The 20,136-nt window shown below is 42.9% G+C and overlaps 1 protein-coding gene across 2 annotated transcripts in view; it reads right to left on the bottom strand.

The window, feature by feature from the left end:
- Positions 1 to 6: 6 nt before the first annotated feature.
- Positions 7 to 20,136, bottom strand: part of ARHGEF12 (Rho guanine nucleotide exchange factor 12) — a 63,282-nt gene continuing 43,152 nt past the window's right edge. For both annotated transcript variants that reach the window (XM_010723659.3, XM_010723658.3), the window contains 22 exons: positions 19,592 to 19,706; positions 18,287 to 18,392; positions 17,819 to 18,031; positions 17,245 to 17,374; positions 17,125 to 17,160; positions 16,166 to 16,320; positions 15,369 to 15,515; positions 14,505 to 14,590; positions 12,742 to 12,867; positions 11,911 to 12,025; positions 9,781 to 9,881; positions 9,427 to 9,504; positions 8,347 to 8,422; positions 7,766 to 7,933; positions 7,153 to 7,240; positions 6,580 to 6,669; positions 6,364 to 6,440; positions 5,777 to 6,001; positions 3,469 to 3,954; positions 1,573 to 1,889; positions 764 to 836; positions 7 to 239 (listed from right to left, as the gene is read on the bottom strand). In XM_010723659.3, coding sequence (XP_010721961.1) covers positions 229 to 239; positions 764 to 836; positions 1,573 to 1,889; positions 3,469 to 3,954; positions 5,777 to 6,001; positions 6,364 to 6,440; positions 6,580 to 6,669; positions 7,153 to 7,240; positions 7,766 to 7,933; positions 8,347 to 8,422; positions 9,427 to 9,504; positions 9,781 to 9,881; positions 11,911 to 12,025; positions 12,742 to 12,867; positions 14,505 to 14,590; positions 15,369 to 15,515; positions 16,166 to 16,320; positions 17,125 to 17,160; positions 17,245 to 17,374; positions 17,819 to 18,031; positions 18,287 to 18,392; positions 19,592 to 19,706 — 3,019 coding nt within the window. In that variant the 3' untranslated portion in view covers positions 7 to 228. The remainder of the gene's footprint in view (positions 240 to 763; positions 837 to 1,572; positions 1,890 to 3,468; positions 3,955 to 5,776; positions 6,002 to 6,363; positions 6,441 to 6,579; positions 6,670 to 7,152; positions 7,241 to 7,765; positions 7,934 to 8,346; positions 8,423 to 9,426; positions 9,505 to 9,780; positions 9,882 to 11,910; positions 12,026 to 12,741; positions 12,868 to 14,504; positions 14,591 to 15,368; positions 15,516 to 16,165; positions 16,321 to 17,124; positions 17,161 to 17,244; positions 17,375 to 17,818; positions 18,032 to 18,286; positions 18,393 to 19,591; positions 19,707 to 20,136) is intronic.

Below are 20,136 nucleotides of genomic sequence, written 5' to 3' on the forward strand. Positions count from 1 at the left end.
AAAAAAAAAAAATTCTGGTGGCAAGGAGAGGAGGAGTAGAGTAGAACAGACTCCCTCACTGACAAGATAGTGCAGATGCCCCACAGGAAAAGCACCCATGCCCGCTTTGCTAGAGGATGGTTCACGTTTGGATGGTCTGAATCCTCATGTCTTAGAGTCCACAAGGAAGGCAGTGAGTGCTGAGTCCTGACAGTCCTCATCCTATCTTCAGTCGTCCTGAAAACACGACTAACTTTTCTCTGATGGAGGAAAATAGAAAAGAATGGTGGTAAGAGAAAGAAAGGTGCAATGAGAGATGAATGCCTGGTGTTTCTGAACGCTAGCACTGGCACCAGCAGAGAAAGCATGTCAGTGTGAGAGAGTTAGCACTCATTTAACCTGAATTCCAGCAGTTACGTAGTGCCGGAGGACTGGCCACTCAACCCACAGCAGCCAATTCACACAGTGCCAGAGACATCCCAGAGAAAGACTGGAATCATTTCACACATTGAGAAATCTCTGTTTGGGAGTTTATATCGATTCAGCCTTCTTGAAAGAGAAGCTGCTTGTCCTTAGATGGAGGTACAGGTGAGACAAGCTCTTCTGCACTTGTGAGACTCAATGGATTCATCTGACCTTTCTTGGAACCAGCACCCCGTTAGAGATGCTGAAACAGATGAAACCTTTTTGTGTGTGTGTATGAAACATTAATAACTGACTATGCATTCTTTGGTTAATGTCTGATGTCAGTGTGCTCTACACTGCCTGTTCCAGGAGGTCATACCTGAGTGCTCTCCTGTGGAGGCTGACCCAGCCAGCCCTTGGCGACGGAGAATGATGTAGTCTTCCTCAACCTCCTGAAAAACAAAACAAAACACACCTCGAGTGGCTTTTTTTCCTCTTTATCAAGTGAATGAAGAGGGCTTCAAATGGGAAAAGATACGTTGCACTGCAGGAGAGTGGACTGGAATCATTCTTGTGACCCACACTGGATCTCAAGACCTTCATTCAGCCTTCCCTTCCCATGCAGTATTCCATCTCCTCTTCACATTCGAGTTCAATTAAAGACTGGCTACAAACTTAACACGTTGGTCTGCTTTACACACCAGGATGCTGCAACTCCTCTATGGACAAACGCTCAAAACATACAAAAATTATTCTGGATATAGAAAGCTGCAAACTTCATTATTATCCTCCTGCAACTTAGCACCTCCTGCTGAAGGCAGCAGCATGCAACAAGGGCCAACAGACTTCTGTGAGCCAATAATTCATACACATCAGGCCAGAGGTCCCTTTGAAACCCCCCCATTACACAAATGCACTTTTGTCCTGTCCCTGAAGAACGGCTCCAAACTGGAACCAAAGCTGCACGCACACCTCCTGCCTCCAGCTGAACTGCTGGCTTCCTGTAACCCCACAGTGCAATGCAAGCAAGTGGCACCAAGTTCCTCCTTCAAAAGCTTCCAGAGGGAAGAGCCAGAGATTGAAAAAGGCACGATCTCCTCCCCCAAAACTGAACATCTTCAAGTTATTTTCTAAAACAAAGCCTCAGAAATACAAAAAGAGCGAACAGTGCGAACAGAAATACAGTACCTTTAACTTTTCAAGGTCATTCTCTATCTTCTGAATATACTGCATCATCTGCACGCGTGCCTCTATAGACCAGAAGGGAGGGTTTGCTACAACCGTGCAGGGCTCTTCCACTCCTCCCCAGCGGGAAACCATCATCTCCTCTGCAAACGGGGAGCTCCCTCCTTCCGACTGCGTGTCCCGTGGGGAAAGGGGCTGCTGCTGTGCAGAGTCCAAAGAGGTGTGGCCACCTGCAGCACCCTGGAGAACCAGAGATGACACCTCCTCATCCGTGGAGCTCTCCTGCACTGCTTCATATCCATCAAGGATCAAATAATTTCCTGTTAAGAGAACAGCTTTTTACTCACACCTCGGTGCCGTCGCCGCTGAGGACCACTGAACTGTAGACAGTTTAAGCAGACTTTAAGAAAGACAAGTGGGGAGAGGCCCAGCTCCTGAGACATTTTAAAATGGGTAAGAGAAAGCATTTGTGAACACTGTGCAGAATGGTGATTGCATTAGACCAAACTAGCTTGGTTCTGAGCTCTGCAGATCACGGCTGGTTTGGGGACCAGAGGAGCTCATCACCTCCCCTCCTGCATTCCCCAGCTCTCCGTTTCCAGCCTGAAAATCCTGCACACAGCACCCACCAACCCAAACCACTTCTGACCTTCATTGAGCACACATGTAGGTGGCTTAGCTTTAAAATCCAGCTTGCTGAAAATACGTTAAAAGATAATGCAGTTACGGACAGAAATGCAATCACAAACTGTACCTAGCAATAGAATTACATTAAATAATTTCTCTGCAGCATTACAGCAAAGCTTGCACGTGAAAGCAGAATCGACTGAAATCAGGGCAATCTGATTTTGATGTCCCTACACAGTTAAGAAAGTAAACAGCGTGAGTGGTGACAAGTAATTAGATGCTTCAAGTTGCTGGCTTGCTTTTAGTAATTTAAAATGTTTCCGTAATTCAGGGAAAGACAAACGATTTTCAACGCACACTTGGAAGGCAGCATTTGGACAGTCACAAATTGGCTTATGAAGAATCCAATTTTTAAATAAAAGCATATTCTCAGATAAGAGATATGGAATCTACTACCTGTGAGTGCCTCCTTACACCACAGCACGCATAGGATAAGCTTGTGTGCTAAATTTAGTGCAGGGTCACCACTTTGGCTGATCAAAATCACAGGACTTTCCAAATGCAAAGTGTGCAAAGTCCCATGAAGGTGCTTACAGCTGCTGCCTTTCTGCTGAGCTAACAGCTCCACAACCTTCTTGAAGGGTAGAAGAGAGAGGTTTGGAGATGCTCAGGCAATTGCCAAATATAGCATATGTAATAATAACGGAAATAATAATAAGCTTTTAAGAGCTTCAGACTGGGGTGAGGTCGCTGGAGACAACTGCAGTGCCAAGCTGAACTGTAAGTTTCTCTTCCCAAGCTCAATCATGAGAAGCCAAAGCAATAGCTACAAAATAGCCTGAGCCACGGCTCTGTGTATGGACTAAAGCAATGCTCTGCCTGCAGGGAAAATATTTTTCCTACAGGTTCCAACTGTCAGCTGGGAGATAACACGGTCCAGTGGCAATAGCAATCAAGAGCTTGCATTGTGCCCAGGCCTCTGTAAATACAGTTTGTCACAGTGTATTAACCCCACAGGATTTTGGTTTCTTCTTTCATAGAATAGGAAATTCATTAGGTACGTGTTTGCTCAGCTCTTTTCTGTGCTAAAATGACTGTCAAGGACTAAAGAACTAACTTTAAATAAATGTCCTAAATCGTATCAGCAAGAGAAGCTTCACTAGGAAAACGTACTGTGGTTTTCTTTGGTATTTCCCAATTAACACTGAGCCCAAGTCTCTAGTATTGAACTGGGAGAGGGTGCCATTCCAAGAAGGAAGGAAATAAGCTCACCTGAGATCCGTATTTGCACATCCTCCTCGTCCTTCCTTTCCATTAGCTCACTTTCAGATGGATTTTCATCACTGTGAGCTTCTCGGGCATCAAAGAAATGCTCCCCACTCTCATCAGCACCCATCCCTTCCAGCTCTGTGGCAGAGACCTCCAGATTCACACCCACACGGTCCATTGCTAAGTTACTGCTGGGTCTGGGGTCTCTCGCTCCCAGCTGCATGGCATCCCCTGGAGCTGGTGATTCAGCTGAAGTCCGGAGGCCATAATTAGCTGTGGGCTCGTTAGTTCCGCTTCTCGGAAGCGTGGGGTCTGTTCCAGGCTGGTGAAATTTGTTATGGTCGGAGTGCTGCAGTCCAAGCTCACTTCCACTCTCTGTCTGTGCCTCTTGAGAGACGGTCCTGAACCTGGGAAAGCGCTGCCGGTCTTCGAGGGTCCCCTTCTCAGCAAAGCCAAGCTGTTGGACCAACAGCTTTTTCAGCAAGTCCACTGCAAGTAGAGATAACGTTGGCAAAGCTTCACAGACCTTGTCCTCCAGAACAGTGATCAAACTACACATAAAGGCCCCTCTTTCAGTGAGAGAACTCGCAGCAGCCAGCCCTCTCACTGCTCTCAGGAGGGAAGACAGGGGTGAAAATAAATAAAAGGTCTTTTGAAGCTCTGTCCCAATGCCTTATTCCACATTTCACCTTACAAGGAAGGGTAAACGCATCAGCCCAAGCTCACCTTGCTTGGGACAAACAGAGGAATCACCTACTGAAGCTGTGCAGTGAGCTGGAGGGCAGGTGAGTGCCTGGGTGTTACCTGCAAATGAACTAAAATACAAAGGCAGAAATGGGGGACCCCAATTTTGAAGTGGCACACTAAACATGTCCCGCTAGATTTTGAAATGACAGATCCAAAATTTTCCCTACAATTTCATGTAAATTTATTCTTATCTGAACTTCAACCCACATCCCTTTAGCTCTCAAATTATCCCAACCAAACACTTCATATTAAGGACACATTGTTCAGTGCAAAAATATGACGCTGTCAAGAGTGCAAGTATGCTGTTCTTTCTCACCATGTAATGCTCACATAACACCCAAGAAAATCCAAGGGCTCACACAACACAACAGTCCCTCAGCTAGAAGGAAGGCTCTTGTCAAAACGTGAGACCCACTGCTGCTGTCAGAGGGCTGCCCTACTGCATCTGCATGGCCAAGAGATGCTGGGTCACTGATACCACCTTCACACACCCCATAGACTGAGATTCTCTTATGGCTGGTCTCTGAAAATGCATACTAAGAACATCTGTACAGCATTCAGAATTAGAAAAGGACTCTGAATCCTAGAAAATGGATCAAAAGATCTGAGGCAAACCATTAAACCGCAGAAGACTGTAATTACTTGGAGAGAGGAGAGAGAGAAAAAGGAAACTGGGGCCAAGGATATGAATGCTCTGCATTCTAGTGACAGCAAATGACCCACAGAGAAGCAGTACAGAGTATTCCCTTCAAGTGCAATTCAGGGACTGCGTGTCCACTTCTGAACTGCCAGGGAGAGATGCAGGGATTAATGATTTCATTCAAATTTTAGGAAGTTATATTTAGAAACGCAAGGAATTAGAATGCTGGGTCTGATCAAGTGGGTTGCACAGCCCTGCATTCTTCCTCTGAATAAAGGTAGACCACAGAACAGAGAAAATGCTTGAGAATCTTCTAAAAACAATTTTACAGAATTATCTGTTCATCAGAGCAAACTGCTTTCAGCACAGGCAAGTACCAATCTGATCACACCCATCCTCTGAAAACCTGAATCTAGACTTTGTCTTGCTCACGTAAAACATCCAACCTCATCTGCATGATTTTGCACAAGAAATATGCCACATCACAGCCTGCAGCTCAGGCAACCCCTCCTGTTCTGCACCCCTGGTGCTGTGAATGCAAGTCCATGGGGTAACTGCAATGTCTTCGAGAAATCTGCTGACTGGCAATGACATTTTACAGCACCGCACAGAGCTCTGCAATGAGATTTTGTCATCGAAGCACTTTGTGGACGATAAGTAACAATTCATGATTACCCTCATTTTAGGCACAGGAAAACAACAGCAAAGCAATGAGATGCTTGTGGCTGAAGGGAGTGGTGTACGAATTCAGAACTCAGAATTCCTTCGTGTCACATCCAATTTGTTTTGCTATGCTGTCATCTACAGCACAGAGAAAAAAATTTATTTAATAGAAACGGGCATTAATACTATTTTAGCTCATCGATTCAGAAGGTCGACCTCACAATTTCCATCTCCAAAGCAAGGCACACAGGGGATACTTACGGTTCCTTAATGCATCCAGTGCCCACTGCCCTCCTGACACCAAAGGTAAATTGGAGGCTGTGTGCTCATAGCACGGAGAAGACTCCTTCAGGGCCAGGTCTGCCTGTTGCACTTTATCAAACTGTCTTTCTGCCACAAGAAGACTTTCCACCTCGGACTTTTCAGACATGGTGGGTGAAGTCTGAGCATTCAGTATCAATGGAGAGTCTAGGCCCAGATCTTTGTCTAGAAAACAGAAAACATGTGTTCAGGTTAAACAACTGCGTCAAATTTGATGCTAAATTGCAGAAAATTCTCATAATCTCTGAAAACACTTAAAAATAGTTCTTGAGCACAGCTTTGGTAAAAGGCTGCTCACTTCCAGGGAGAAAAACAATCTTTTTCTGTGATTTGTAACGGGAATGGTAAGAGGTATTTTTCCAGGAGCTTCAGCATCATTTCTTTACGTGACTCATAAAAAAATTGTTCCACTCCACAAAAAAGTCAGTGCTACCAAAAGAGCCTCAGGACACAAGGAACATGCCTTGGCACATTTGCACTCTGTGTATCAAATTTACTGACAGCCTTTACGAGGACCACTGTGTTACCTGGGCTTTGCAGGCTACTGGCAGGAATGTCATGCTGGTCTTTGAGCTTCTGCTGCTCCTCTTCTTCACGCTCTTCTCTGCGGGGAAGAAAGAAACAACATGTACTTTTAGTCACCTGTATCTGAATGCTGCATGCCAATCACTGCTTTGGCTGACACAAGATGGGCTGCTGGAGAAAGAAAAGCAGCCCTTCCTCCTCCAGCTGCTGTTACTTACTCGCCAGGTCCCGACTGTGGTAATGGAATCACTCTTCTGCTACTCTCCATTTTTACATTCCCTGCCATCTGAGCTATAAGGTCCTGCCATCTGCATAAAAACATCACATAAAAACATGCAAGATGTGAAGCATAACAGATACTGCTCCATTTAACACTTTTTAAATCCACCTAATACAATTACTGCATTTCTTATCAACAGAAACGTCTAATCCTGTTGTTCTTTTAAATCCTGTTACAGTCAGTGCCTCTGTAATACCTTGCAGCCACAAGTGAAGCAGCACAGCACAATGCTCACCTCACCAGGATGCTCCAGCAGAAGGAAATGAATGACAGGACCTTAGTAGGAGCTGTCGAGTTATATTTATGTATAAATATAAGTGCAAGCATTTTGTAACCTTTCACGTAGCACTGATTAGTTTAATACACTGCACACTGCAACGGTTGCTACACACCATATAAATAATCTCAGGTAACTCGTGAACACCTGCACAGTTACTACACATAATCAGATACAAAAGCTCTCACAAGTACAACGAATCAAACAGCAGATGGAACTGAACCAATTACTTACACGTTCTTTTCTGAAACTGTCTGTGCCACCAGCTCGTAAATGTGAGCACCGTTTTCTGACATGGAGATGACGAAGAAAGCTTTGTTATCTGGAGTAACACAAAGAGGGAAGCATTTAATTGCAAACCTCGTTCTACATAACATCCTGATATTCCTAGAACTGGACATTACCCCCATTCAGAAGCATTAAAGATCATGAAATAACCCTTCAGTGGGACACAGAGAGAAGTCTTTCCCTGTCCAGGAAATCTGGCTACTAGTCCTGAAAGAAAAGAGCCACTTCTGCCCAAGCTACTTTGAAACACGCTCACCACTTCTCTTCTCCCTCATAGTGATTTTCATTTCTAGGGAACCTTTCATCTAACAAAACCAGACTACTTGAACATAGAAGTCTATTTATAACTCAAGCCATGCCTAAAAAGGTTATTACCAATGCAGAGAAGTTAAACAGCTCACGCAGTGCTGCTGAACAAGATGTTGGACAACCAAGAATTAAGCCTACGCATTTTTCCACGTTCAACTCTGGAACTCTAGACAAAAAAAAAACCTCTCCTCAACTGATCTAATCCCCATTTTTGTTGTCCTCCTTTGCCTTCACAGTTGGTTACACTGACCTGTTGCCACCTGACGAACCAGAACAGTGTTCAGTTTGATGATAGGACTGAAGGTGTGCTTGCTATCAGCTGTCGACGCCAAGATTTTACTGTGACACTTCAAGACCAGCTTATCATCTTGTTTCTGCAACAGCACCAGAATGTCCTCCAAGAGCAGAGTGTAGAGATCTGCACAGGGCGCAAAAGAACCCAGAACGAGTTAAAGATTCATGGTTTTCTATCACACCCCTGCAGAAAGAAAAAGGCTGCATTTTTGATTACTCATGCAGAGGCACTAATCAGTGCTATGCCATTCTAGGCAAAGCTTGCAAATCTTCCTCATCAAAACTACAGCAGAGAGCTACAGATGGGATTGGATCATCTCACGACTGACTGCTGTGTCCCTGCATGGCCTTAATGATACTCCAGCACATTTCAGAATTGACAAGAATGATTTAATCAGCTTTGAGAAACACATACACATCATTATAGGTGGCAGTACGAATCATAATTGGAAACTGCAGAAATGCTTTCTCTCTCCCTCCCTCTCTCAGCAAGCACACATAAGCTCAACCCCACATCAGCTGACAAGGAAGACTCACCGATAGTTTTGTCACGATTAACCTTCCAAGTCAAAGGTCCTTCGTGAAGCATTTTTCTCTTTGTGAGATCCAAGTTCTGTCAGCAGGAGGAAGAAAAAAAAGAAGTAGCACTATGGAATGTCTAGGAAAGCAAGCAGTGGTAAAGCACAGGAGTGTCAGAGGGAAGGTAACCCATAGGTGCTCCAGTTTGAGCAGCTAAACCCAGCGTGGAAAAAGAACCACGGAGCAAGAACAAGGCATGCTTGTACATCAAAATCTTGTGAGAGGTGCCTTTCGTCACTCTTCCTCATTCACTGATCTTTTGACGATGTTTCAGGTGACTACATGGAGAATTTTCCTTCTAAGTAAAGTTCTTAAGGCATTAGAATGTCATCTGATTTCTAGGAGTTTTTGCAATAGCCCATACAAAGTCTGCAGTTCCAGTATTACAACTGGTTAATGCTTCAGCACTCTATTTGCAAGTCAAGTATGCCCACGAATGACATACTGATATAAAAAGCATTCCAGTGATCTGATGGACTTTATAATGTCAATGGATTCTTCAGTCATTTCAGTGCTTGTGACATTTAGATCTGCAGGCAAGTAGAAGTGACAATTTTCACAAGTCATTCCTTCCAAGTCTCAGTCTACAATCAATAACAGCAAGCTTTCATAACTGCCAGTAAGTTCTTCATTCCCTAACTAAATGCTTGTGGGTTTATTTGTGGAAGATTACAGGATATAGTTTTATAGGCAAGTCATCACATAAAGATTTCTTTGAATACACACTGACTTTGGAGAATATAAAGGAGTGATAAATAAACAACACAGAATCTCTAAGTGAGACTGGCAGCACAGACAGCGGTCAAAGTATCAAATCATCATCATCCCCTTGGTATCTCACTAAACTGACAAGCTCCACCAGCACTCCTATGTGCAGAACCACGTTTTTACAACCATGGAGATCTTCAGGAAGTCAGCAAAACTAAAGGTTTCTCTCCGAAGATTGCACATCCAAAGATGTAATAGAAAGAGCCACAAAGGGAGCAACGGTGCTGCAATCATGATGCACAGAGCAATTGCTTCAGTGCTGCCACTTACCCTGAACTCATCCATCATGGGATCCTCAGACTGCTTTAAGTAGGACAGGTCAAGACGACGCTGATAATCTTCCAGATGCTGCCAAAAAACCCAACAAACCCACAACAAACCACTGAGAATGGTCACTTTGATTAACAGAACCCACTAGAGTCAGAGAGCAGGCAGTCACAAGTACTTCTCCGTGTTCCCAAATGCCTGGGATTCCTGTTCTCACAGAATACTTGTGCCACAGAGCACCTTTAAGCACAATATACAGTCACTTGGGCAGAGATTCCAGCTACGTTACACAGCTTGATTCCCTTCACCTCCCTCTCCTCACCCCGACCACTGGTGCTAACCCAGCTCAGCTCCCACCTGCTTGTTCTCCGATTCCTTGACAGCCTGGTTCACGTGGTTAAGGACCTGACGGCAGTGATCTGCTGCTTTCTTCACTTTCTCCTTCTCTTCAGGCAGTTCTGCAAGAGAACAGGGAAATGCAGTAACCCTCTGATAAAGGATGAAGAGGCCACAAACGTCGTGCTGCTTGCTGACCACAAACAGGTTCCAAAACCATCCTCCTGCTACAGCAACAGCACGCAGCAGTTACCTTTCCAGCCAGTCTCTAAATCATACAGACAAACACAGGTGAGCCCCATCAATTCCCACCCACACAAGCCACATTATGCATGTAGTTAACTGGCAAACAAACAAGTTCATCAAGGGTAATGGAGTGTCACACGCTTTCTTAATTATGATTAGAGTGACTTATAAATACAGTATATTTTTTGCAAGTAATGAAATTACACTGCAATAGTTATCTGCTTGTAAACTTGGAAAGACATTTCATGCTCTTATGAGTCCTTTTTGTCTGTTACACTGGAAATGACTTTCAGTGCGGCACACAGCAGCTGAACTCAAACCTCTGCAAGAACACAGTAATGTCCTGTAGTGCTGTGACAGCTGATGAAAGCTGCACCAGGATTCTGTTGGCCTCTATAATGTGGGACAGTGTTTTTTTCCCAAGTTCAAACTGCTTCGAGTTCTTAGTTAATATCACGTTAATTGCCTTCCAGATTTTTTATATGAAGTTGATTTTATATCAAACTTTTGGGGCGTAGGTGAGATGGAAATCTAAGCACTCTTTCTTCCCTCACCTACTGGGAATTTTGAACAAATTCTATGCAGAACTGATCAGAACACTACAACCCTTTGGTCGATAACATGGAAATCTTGACCTTAAAAGAAAACAATCAATTTGTTCTGCATTATCTGCTCTTTGTTCCCTTCTGCAGAAACATGCTGACTTGCATCAGCCTCAGCACTGCATGATTTTTGCTTAGAGTTTATGATACTTTTATTTTTTTTTCTTCCTTGCTCAGAACTATGTCCTACATCCATCCAGGCTCGTTTAAGTAACTGCATAACTTGATGAGTTTTTATTAGATTCTTCGTTCTTCACATTTTTATGTAGGCAATGGACAACCAGGGATTTCTGTTATTGGAAGATCTTATTCTTTTTCTCTCTCTCAAGTGCATCTACATGGAAATTGGAATTCATTTAAATGTGTTTTCTCTTAATAGCCTGATTAGCTATCTTAGTGTGCAAAAGAAGAAAGAAAAAATATGTTTTTCAGAGCATATTTATTACTGAAAATCAATTTACTGAAACAAATGAAGTATCATCTTCAGTGATTGAATTCTTTCCAGTTACTTCCTTCAGAACTCTAGAAAGGTGTTAAACATGCCTACAAAATTACAGAAAGAACAAGCATGCTAATGACTACTCAAAAACAACAGCACAGAGGCAACCTGCCTCTCTGTCAGCTCAAGTTTTAGTTGATCAGAACAGGAATAAGGAAGAGTTAAATGATACTCGCTCTTTTTCCTCTATTTGTCTCCTGGATGTAATTCCAGCTACTGACATTGTGGTGTACTCACATGCCATCAGGAATGTGAATGTACAGAAGGAACATTTCCTTCAGTTTAGCTGTCACAATGGTTGAAAACAGGTAATAATGGTAACGGCGTAAACTTAAGAAGCAGCCCAAGAACTGGAGGAAGAGAAGACGACTATCAGGAATTCCTTCTTCAGAAACTATCAGCAAATCAAAGTGCTTTGTCAGTAATTTCATGAGCAGAGTGGTTTTATCTTCAAAACTTCAGCTTCCACCCCTCAAACTTTTCAAGACTACGTTTAAATGATTACATATCTAACCCAACACAGACTGCCATTCACCTATTCCAAACTAAGTCCCCCTGCCCTCCTTATTCTTCATGAGAAGGAAAATGAGTTTAATTGGGAAAAAAGAGACTGGATTTTTTAATTCTACATAGTTTGAAAGAATTTATTTAAGCTGTCCTCCTGTGAGGAAGGCAGCAGTGAGATCACAATGGTGACCTGTAAAATTCAACTGTACTTCAGTCCATGCAATGAAATCACATTTGCTTAGCAAACCTGCTGAGACACAAGCACCAACCACTGGTTACCTGGTGGAAATGCTTTACCTGTGTACTTTGCAATGTTATCCAGCAGAAGGGGGTACTTTGTCAATCTCTGCATCTCTGTTGGAATGATATCCTTCAGCTGCAGGCGGCGACACAGGGGATTACTCTCAGCATCCTAAAATTAAACAGCACAATAAGTACGTTTGTCATTTTTATTAAGAGTATAATTACCTGAATGTGTAACATCTATTCATCACGTAAACGTCTATTACTTCACTTTCTGGTAATTAAATACAAGACAAGAAATGCCAAGATCTATCATCCAGACAATACATCCCTTCTCGATTTGCAATTACGTATAGGAAGGGTTCACAAAGCAGTGGCTTCCTTCCCTCATTACTGCACAGAGGCCTGGCAGCACCTCCAATCAATCTCAGTCACTGCCACACAGGGAAGATATCAGTTTAGCTCTTCATGCTATAGCAAAACTACAGTACATTTTTCAAAATAACGTCAACCTTTGTATTACTGCAGTTTCTCCCAGCTGGTGGTAATGAAGATAATGTTCTCCTCTCCAAATGCCAGAAGTATTCAAGCCCCTTTCCTGGTGGGCAGAATAGGTTTACAGTATTTGTCTTCTGACTTTGGCATGCATCAAAATTGCACTGCTATAAGCAGTTTTTCCTCACAGAAGTACTCAGCCTTGGGAAACAGCCACCCAAGTGAGATGTGATGCTGCCTGGGGCAGCACGTGCTTTCCTTCATTCCAGCAGGACATTGCGCATCGCAATCTGAAGACAACGTGAAGTGCAATCTCATTAACTGTAACAACTTAATCTAAAGCCCTTCACTATCCCACACCAGCAGCTCAAACCCTTGAATAAAATTCACCTGCACAAAAGTCTGGAAACGAGAGTCCTTCTTCTGACGGGACTTTATGACCTCTAGAGCAAAGGGCTGGTTACTGCAGAACGTGGCAGTGGCATGTTTCAGCTTCTCCTCTGCTGCTCCACTGAACTGTGCCAGAAAGTCAGGAAAGCCAAAATTAGACAGACCCAACTTCAGCATGAGCTGCTGTCAACAGACACAAAGCCATGTAGCATCACTGGTCTCAAAAGGGAAGGGAGGAATAGTAGCAAAAGAGGGGGGGGAGATGGGAGGAAGATGGGAGACCTACAACAATCATGAAAGCATGTTACTGATGGCATTATCCAAATGCCCCTTTAATGCAGACAGCTTGGAGACATCAACCACCTTGCTAGGAAGTCGAACGCCCAGCCTGAACCTCCCCTGGCACAGCTTTCTGCCATTCACTTGTGTTCTACGCCTGAGAAGTTATTTCCATGGAATACATCATTTTAAACGTTCTGTTTTTAAGCCTTTGTTTGTCCAGCCTATTTACAAGCCCTGCTATGTGTAAACCCTACAGCTCTCCTGTCACCGCTCCCAGCATTTCCAGAGTTCTCTCCACAAATGCACTGCAGATTCAGGCAGAGAATGCAGTCCCCCACTGTTAGCTGTAAGAGAAGTGCAAAAACAGCAGTCGGATGAATGAGCAGTGATTATTTACCAAACTCTGGTCAGCAAAGCCAAGACCAAAGGTCCTGTTTCTTCAGGATTAGCCATGCTTAAAGACAAGAAGATAACAGAAATATGGCTAGGGAAAATGACAGCCACGAGCAGAGCTGAGAAATGTGCTGCAGATGACAGACAGATACACTGTCACTGCAATCCTTCCCATTCCTACTGCCCAATTGGTGATGCAGCGAAAGCAACTGCTGGCAATACTCACTCTGGAGAATGAGATTCTAGTTTGATTTTTGTGTTTTAGCCACTTAACCAGACACTAGTCAGGGACGTGGAACGATCACACTTGTAAGGTCTAGCTTGCTTTAGCTTGTTCAAAAATGAATGCACAAGCTATTTTTTGCTTTTCACAACACACAGGGGAGAACTAAAAGAGGTTTTTCACTACCAGCCACATCTGATTTTCATTTTCTTCCCTTTTTTTCTGGGATAGGAGACAAACGGCAGGATTACAAAAATATAAATCACGAGAGACTTCTGCATCAACATCTGAAAAAGATAAGCAGGGATCTTCAATCCCATATTAAGTAGGCTTGAAAACAAACAACAAAACAGGAGACTCCCAGGAGAGACTAAAAAAACCAAAGAGATTCTCACTCCTGCTCCCATTGTTTGGATCTCAAATTTGAAATAAAGCCTGCGACAGCACTATAAATTTGAAGAGGCTCAGCTATGCAAACTCTACGACTGGAAATCATGATTTTAAAATATCTTTAACTGCGCCAAAGGTGACGTAAGGCTTATTTCAATATTATTGCAGTAAATTGTGCTATTACATTTCTCAAAATCCTGCTCTCATTTTACGTCTTACGCAAAACCATGTTTCTATTTTACCAGTGCACTGAAAGAAATGTTTTCTTCTTCTTTTCTCCTACCTCTTGTCAAATGAAAATCCTTTGAGTTGTTTCTGCTTTTCTCTAAACCTCTTTCCCTAGCTCTTTGTTGGCTCCACACAAATAACAGCTCTCAGACCTTCAATTCCCATTAGCTGGGAACTACCTTCATTAGCCTCTGACACCACAGGTCACTTTCTGAAGCACATTTTCAAGAATAAAAATGGAATTTACCCAAGAAAGCAAGTCCTCCCCAATTTGGTCAATAACAGAAGTCTCATTCCTTTTCCGGACCGCTTTCATCTGATCATTCAATGCAACTTAGAAAAAAAGAAAAAAGAAAATTTTATTAATACCATTTGCATGCTTAATTTTCCTTACTTTCCATTTCTTTTCAAATAAAACTTCTTCTAAGAAAGGACTAAACTTGCAATAATTCTAATTACATTAAAAGGTGTCCTGCAATGTAATGAATTCAGTAGGGTGTCCAAGAAAATGTTACATCCCTCCCTTGCACTTCTATCTCTCCTGTCTTTAAATGACCTCTAAGAACCTTTCCAGTCTTGTCTTTTCTGAGGCTCAGTATCACTGACCTTTTAAAAACCCAGGGCTCATGCAGAACACACTTCACCTGCCTAAACAACTGCCTTTACAACTGCTTATTCAGTGTCAGAGCAGAAATTGTGATTCTGAGCAGTCCTTCCTCTAAACAATTAGAAAGGGTGACCCTTCAAAACCACCTGCAAGACATCAATCCTTCCATGGCTTTTTCACGTCTTCCTCATCGACAGCTGTAACTTTCTGAACATTACCCTACAAAGACTATTCATCAAAGCACTGCTGTTTTCATCAAACTTGAATGAGCACAAGAGTCTGTGTACACAGATAAAAAAGGAAGCATCTGAACTACTGAGCACACACGTTCTTCATCAAAATATCTTTGCAAATCAGAAAGGGGAAAATTGTGTGTGGAGGGGAGAAGAGCTGTGTGTGAGGCTGCCTCTTCTTTCAGGGTACCTGCATCAATTTTTCTCAGGTATTTGTAGCCCGAATTCCAGCTCAGACTGCGAAGCCAAGAAGCACCTCAGCCACTCTTACCATGAAGCCCCAGGATATCCTCCAGGTTTGAAAAGATCTTCCTTTTGTCACTGGAGCTGAGGATCCCTTCCCGGGTGACACGTTGGTAGAAAACGTTATGCAGAACCTTCAGGGTGCGGACGTGAGCTCTCTCAGTGTAAAACAACTCTGAAGAGAGAGAGGAAGGCAGGATTGTAACCACTGACTTCAAGAAGAGTGACAATGTGGGCTCAAACGTGAACCAAATACAAGTCAGAAGTATGAACTTGCAAACATCTCCCTCATCTACATTCCATACTCCAGGTTGCTCCACAGTGGTGCCACACTCTACTATGCTTCAAGGAACAGAGAAGTCAATTGATTCACGACTCAGTTTACCCTACACAAACAGTGAGCTCCTAGGGGCTGGTACTGGCTGCTCAGAGTGCTCTGCAGGATTGCAAGAGCTGAAATTAAAATGAAGTTTTGAAGATGAAGTTTGACAATGGCTGAACTGTATGTGTTTTCTAGCTGCCTAGACAGTGCCTCTCACTTTCTTTTACAGAACACGAAACTGCAAACTGGTTCTTCAGTGTCAAAACACTGAAATATTAATTATTTCTCCTCTAAGGACAGGATCAGTCTCATCCCTGGATACTTTTCAGTAGCAAATATGAGTTTCACAAACATGAACTTCTCAAACCCAAAGCAACACATGGCACTACACTGGACAGATTGGTGACAAAAGACCTCGTTTTAGATTTTAACAGCTCTAAAGCTCTGCAGGACAAGATTTCAGCTTTCTGTGTGGTAAGATAGGAAAAAAATATTCATCTCACCATTAATCACTTCTTGCCTCTTGATCTCATAGGGTTTCAGCCCCATCAACACTTCTCGGCTCACAAGCTGCTGCCAGTTGGGAGGATCTGTGTCCATGTCAAAGTCATACAGCTCATCTTCACTTTGTACATCTGCAAATCCAACGCTGTCCATCCTAACGAGAAAAAATATGCCACATCACTCCCATTTCAGGCATGGATACAAGGAAGAAAGAAGAGAAAAATCAAAGTATACACAGCAATTGTATTCCACAACTAGCACACAACTAGTATACAACTAGAATACAACACAACTAGTGTATACAACTAGTATACAACTGGAATACAACTGCTAGTATAGAACTAGCAGTTGTATTCCACTAGCAGTTGTATTCCACTAGCAGTTGTATTCCACTAGCAGTTGTATTCCACTAGCAGTTGTATTCCACTAGCAGTTGTATTCCACAACACAGCTAGCATTCCACAAATATGCTCTCTAATAAGCTGTTCCATGTCTGAAACTATGAGAATGTTTTGCAATTTTGCCCATTACAGAACAAACAGCGAATATCTGCTCTTGCAGCGTTTTCATAAATCTTCTTCCAGTGTTAGAGAAAAATAATTTGCTTAGGGTCAAATAGCAAGTCGGAGAAAGGGCAAGTCACTATTTCTTTGCAGATACACAGCTAACATTTAAAAAGAAAGCCTGAGAATCTCAATTCCATCACCCATCAATTCCAATCAGCAGATGTAGCACTTGCTATATTTCACTCACTGATCAAAGGGTTTATCTGCATACGATCTGTTCCACCTGTCCTGTGCACAGGTGTTCCATTTCATCCAGATGTTACTTAAGAACAGGAAAGATCACGCAAGCAATCGTACTGGCTCAGAACAATGAACATTGCTGCATTCTACTTTATAACCAATTAAAATGTCAATCAAATCAATTAAGTTGAAACAGTTTTAAGCATACTTACTTGCGAAAAGGCTTTGGTGTCCCCATGTCGACCACTCTGCAAAGAAAGAAAGGAAGTATGAGGGAACCATGCTTGCAGCTGTCCTACAGCCACTACCACATCCTGGGGCACCACAGTTACCTCTCTGACTCTCCCTCCTCCTCCGGCAAGTTTTCCAAGGGAGATGGGAATTCAAAAGTAGTATTGGGTGTGCGGGGTGTGCCATCCACACACTCATTAGCAGGTGGGGCTTCTCCCGTCTGCTTCGAGCCTGAGAGGGAATGAATAAGAAACGTCAAGAATCATATCAAATTGGAGTACATTAGAGTATATCTTCACAGTCTCTTCACAGCCTCTTCATTCACAGCCTCATTCCAACTCAGAGCTAGAAGAACTGAATTTGTAAGCTTGGTAAGAATACTCTCAATTAGATATGTTTCCAGGCAACACTGATTTGTGCAGGCAGGCACCTCGGGCTGTTTTTTTCCCACTGAATGATCCAACAACACCATGACAAAAGCCACCAGACAGTAATTTTTGGCCACGTTAAGATTTCCTGACTTGATCAAGGACCAAGTCTGAAAGGATGACTGAGCACTCAGGAAGATTATGTGACGTAAACACATCTTCATCTCTCAGGTTCCCTACATTAGAAGTGTGCTTTCCACATTCCACTCCAAATACAACAGTCCCTCTGCAACAGTATCATCCTAACCTGATTCACTGTCCTTGTTTCCCTCGGGAGACGAAAAAGGACCCACTGCCAAAGGAGACATTGGGTTGGCAGGTGGGTATGGTGCATCTGTGCCATCGCTGGAGGAGCCACTCTGGCGCACCTTGCCCGAATCTGGAGGCTCTGGGCTAACAGAAGGCACTGCAGGGATGTGCTTTTGGTGGCGCTGCTTCTGTATCTCCATGGCTCTGCCAACTAAACAAACACAGAGTTGTTACACGGCTGAAAGAGCTTTTACCTGCTCCCAACAGTCGGAATTAGAAGTATTTCAGGACACCTACGTAAAATACATTTTTAAAGACACATCTTAATTTAAAGAAGAAAATTCTGCTGAATCTTTTTAGTGCTTTCTTCTTTTGTGTGTGCGTATTTTGTTTTCTTTTTAAAGACAGAATCTAATTGGTTTTCAAGCTCATACTTGGGGTGCATACATTTCCTTGTCTGACATACTTGCACTGCTGTCATGTCGGCTTGGTCTCCTCGGTGGGCCCAAGAGATTAGGAAAGCCTCTCCTCTTCCCTTTTTCATCTCCTTCTTTCTCTTTCTTGATACTCTGCTGCAATAATATAGAGGACAGAAGAACAAAGCAAACAGGTAACTCACTTTTTCAGATTCAGCTGTTTACCGAGGTACTGACTAATTATTTCAAATAGCAGCAGCAGTTTGGTACAAGTTCATTTGTACCAACTTATTCAGGGGTCAGCATCCTACAGCATAACAGGCACAGAGAGCACGAGCAGCTTATGAATAGTGTGTAACAGGGTTAGCAGCAGGGAGTCACAGCATCCTCAGAGATGCATCTGTTAAAAGCAAAAACTCACACCCTGGTTTTAACTTAGCAGGAGCTAAAAAACACTCTCCTTCCTGGGGTAAGAGACACATTTATAGTGATGAGCAGCGCCTTCTTTCTCTTAAGGAACAACATCTTGTGACTCCAAAGCTCCACAATCATATAGATTCTAATCTGGGAAGGAGAAATACAACTTAGCATACCACTTCAGAAAGGCTGCTAATGCTCCATCTAACCTTTTCACACTGTCAGTGCAGAACTGCTTATGACAGCACTAACATTTCAAAGGAAGATGAAACGCTGATGAAAATATACAGTTACTGAGACCAGACACATCCCCATACTGTGAGAGATGACTGCACACACCCACAGAGATGGAGTTTGGGTGAGAGAACTCATTATTAGGAGAGTTTCCTAAGACAAAAATTGAACTATACTGACCAATAGCCCAAATAGATATATCTGAAAACATATGTAACATATGTATCAAGGGTAGATAATGGCAGGACGGGGGGAAATGGTTTTAAGTTGAGGGAGAGAAGATTTAGGTTGGATGTCAGGGGAAATTCTTTACAGAGAGAGTGGTGAGGTGCTGGAACAGCTGCCCAGAGAGGCTGTGGATGCCCCGACCACCCCTGGAGGTGTTCAAGGCCAGGTTGGATGGGGCCCTGGGCAGCCTGGGCTGGTATTAAATGGGGAGGTTGGTGGCCTTGCGTGTGGCAGGGGGTTGGAGATTCGTGATCCTTGAGGTCCCTTCCAACCCTGGCCATTCTGTGATTCTGTATAACCCAATCAGAGCTGTTAGGTTTTCTGTGCAGCTTGATAATCCTAGATGCTCCTGGCGCAATGAAGGCAGTAAAATCATACCAACTTCGTGATACCATACAAAAGTATATTTTGAGTTCTAATGAAGCACCCATGCTGGGCAGCTTTAAACAAATGCACGTTGGCTACAGCACTACTACCTTGATCTTTGGTAAGAAACCAATACGGCCACGTTTCTGCTCCAGGTTCCGAGTCTCTTTAGCTTTGACTCCCAGGTGCTTCATGTAAGTAAGAATCACATATTGTATGGTGGAGCTGTCAAATAAATACAAGGATGGAGGTTAAGGAGAAACATACTGGGAAAAATCCATTTTGTTAAGAAAATAAAACAGATCAAATATAAACATTCCATGGGGAAATTAATCAATTCAACCAGAAGCTTTTCCTTTTTTTAATATGAAACTATGCATTACTTATTATGGGAAAGACTCAACTAATATTAGAATTTAATTTCTCATAAACAAAAGATGCAGTTTATAAAAGGCGTACCAGCCTAAGAGGTAAAATTGTTACCAATTACACAGGTGTAAACTCATAGATAAGGCACATATCTGAAGTCAGATCATGGTTTAGAGTTACACTGAAAATCAGTACAATAAAAGGTCTGGTTGCTGTAAGAATAGTAAAAGCTAACAGGCTGGTTGTAGGGTGTCAGATAAACCAAATGGGGCACAGCATACACAGA

The sequence above is a fragment of the Meleagris gallopavo genome, chromosome 26 (genome assembly GCF_000146605.3).
Source record: "Meleagris gallopavo isolate NT-WF06-2002-E0010 breed Aviagen turkey brand Nicholas breeding stock chromosome 26, Turkey_5.1, whole genome shotgun sequence".
Taxonomy (NCBI): Eukaryota; Metazoa; Chordata; class Aves; order Galliformes; family Phasianidae; genus Meleagris; species Meleagris gallopavo.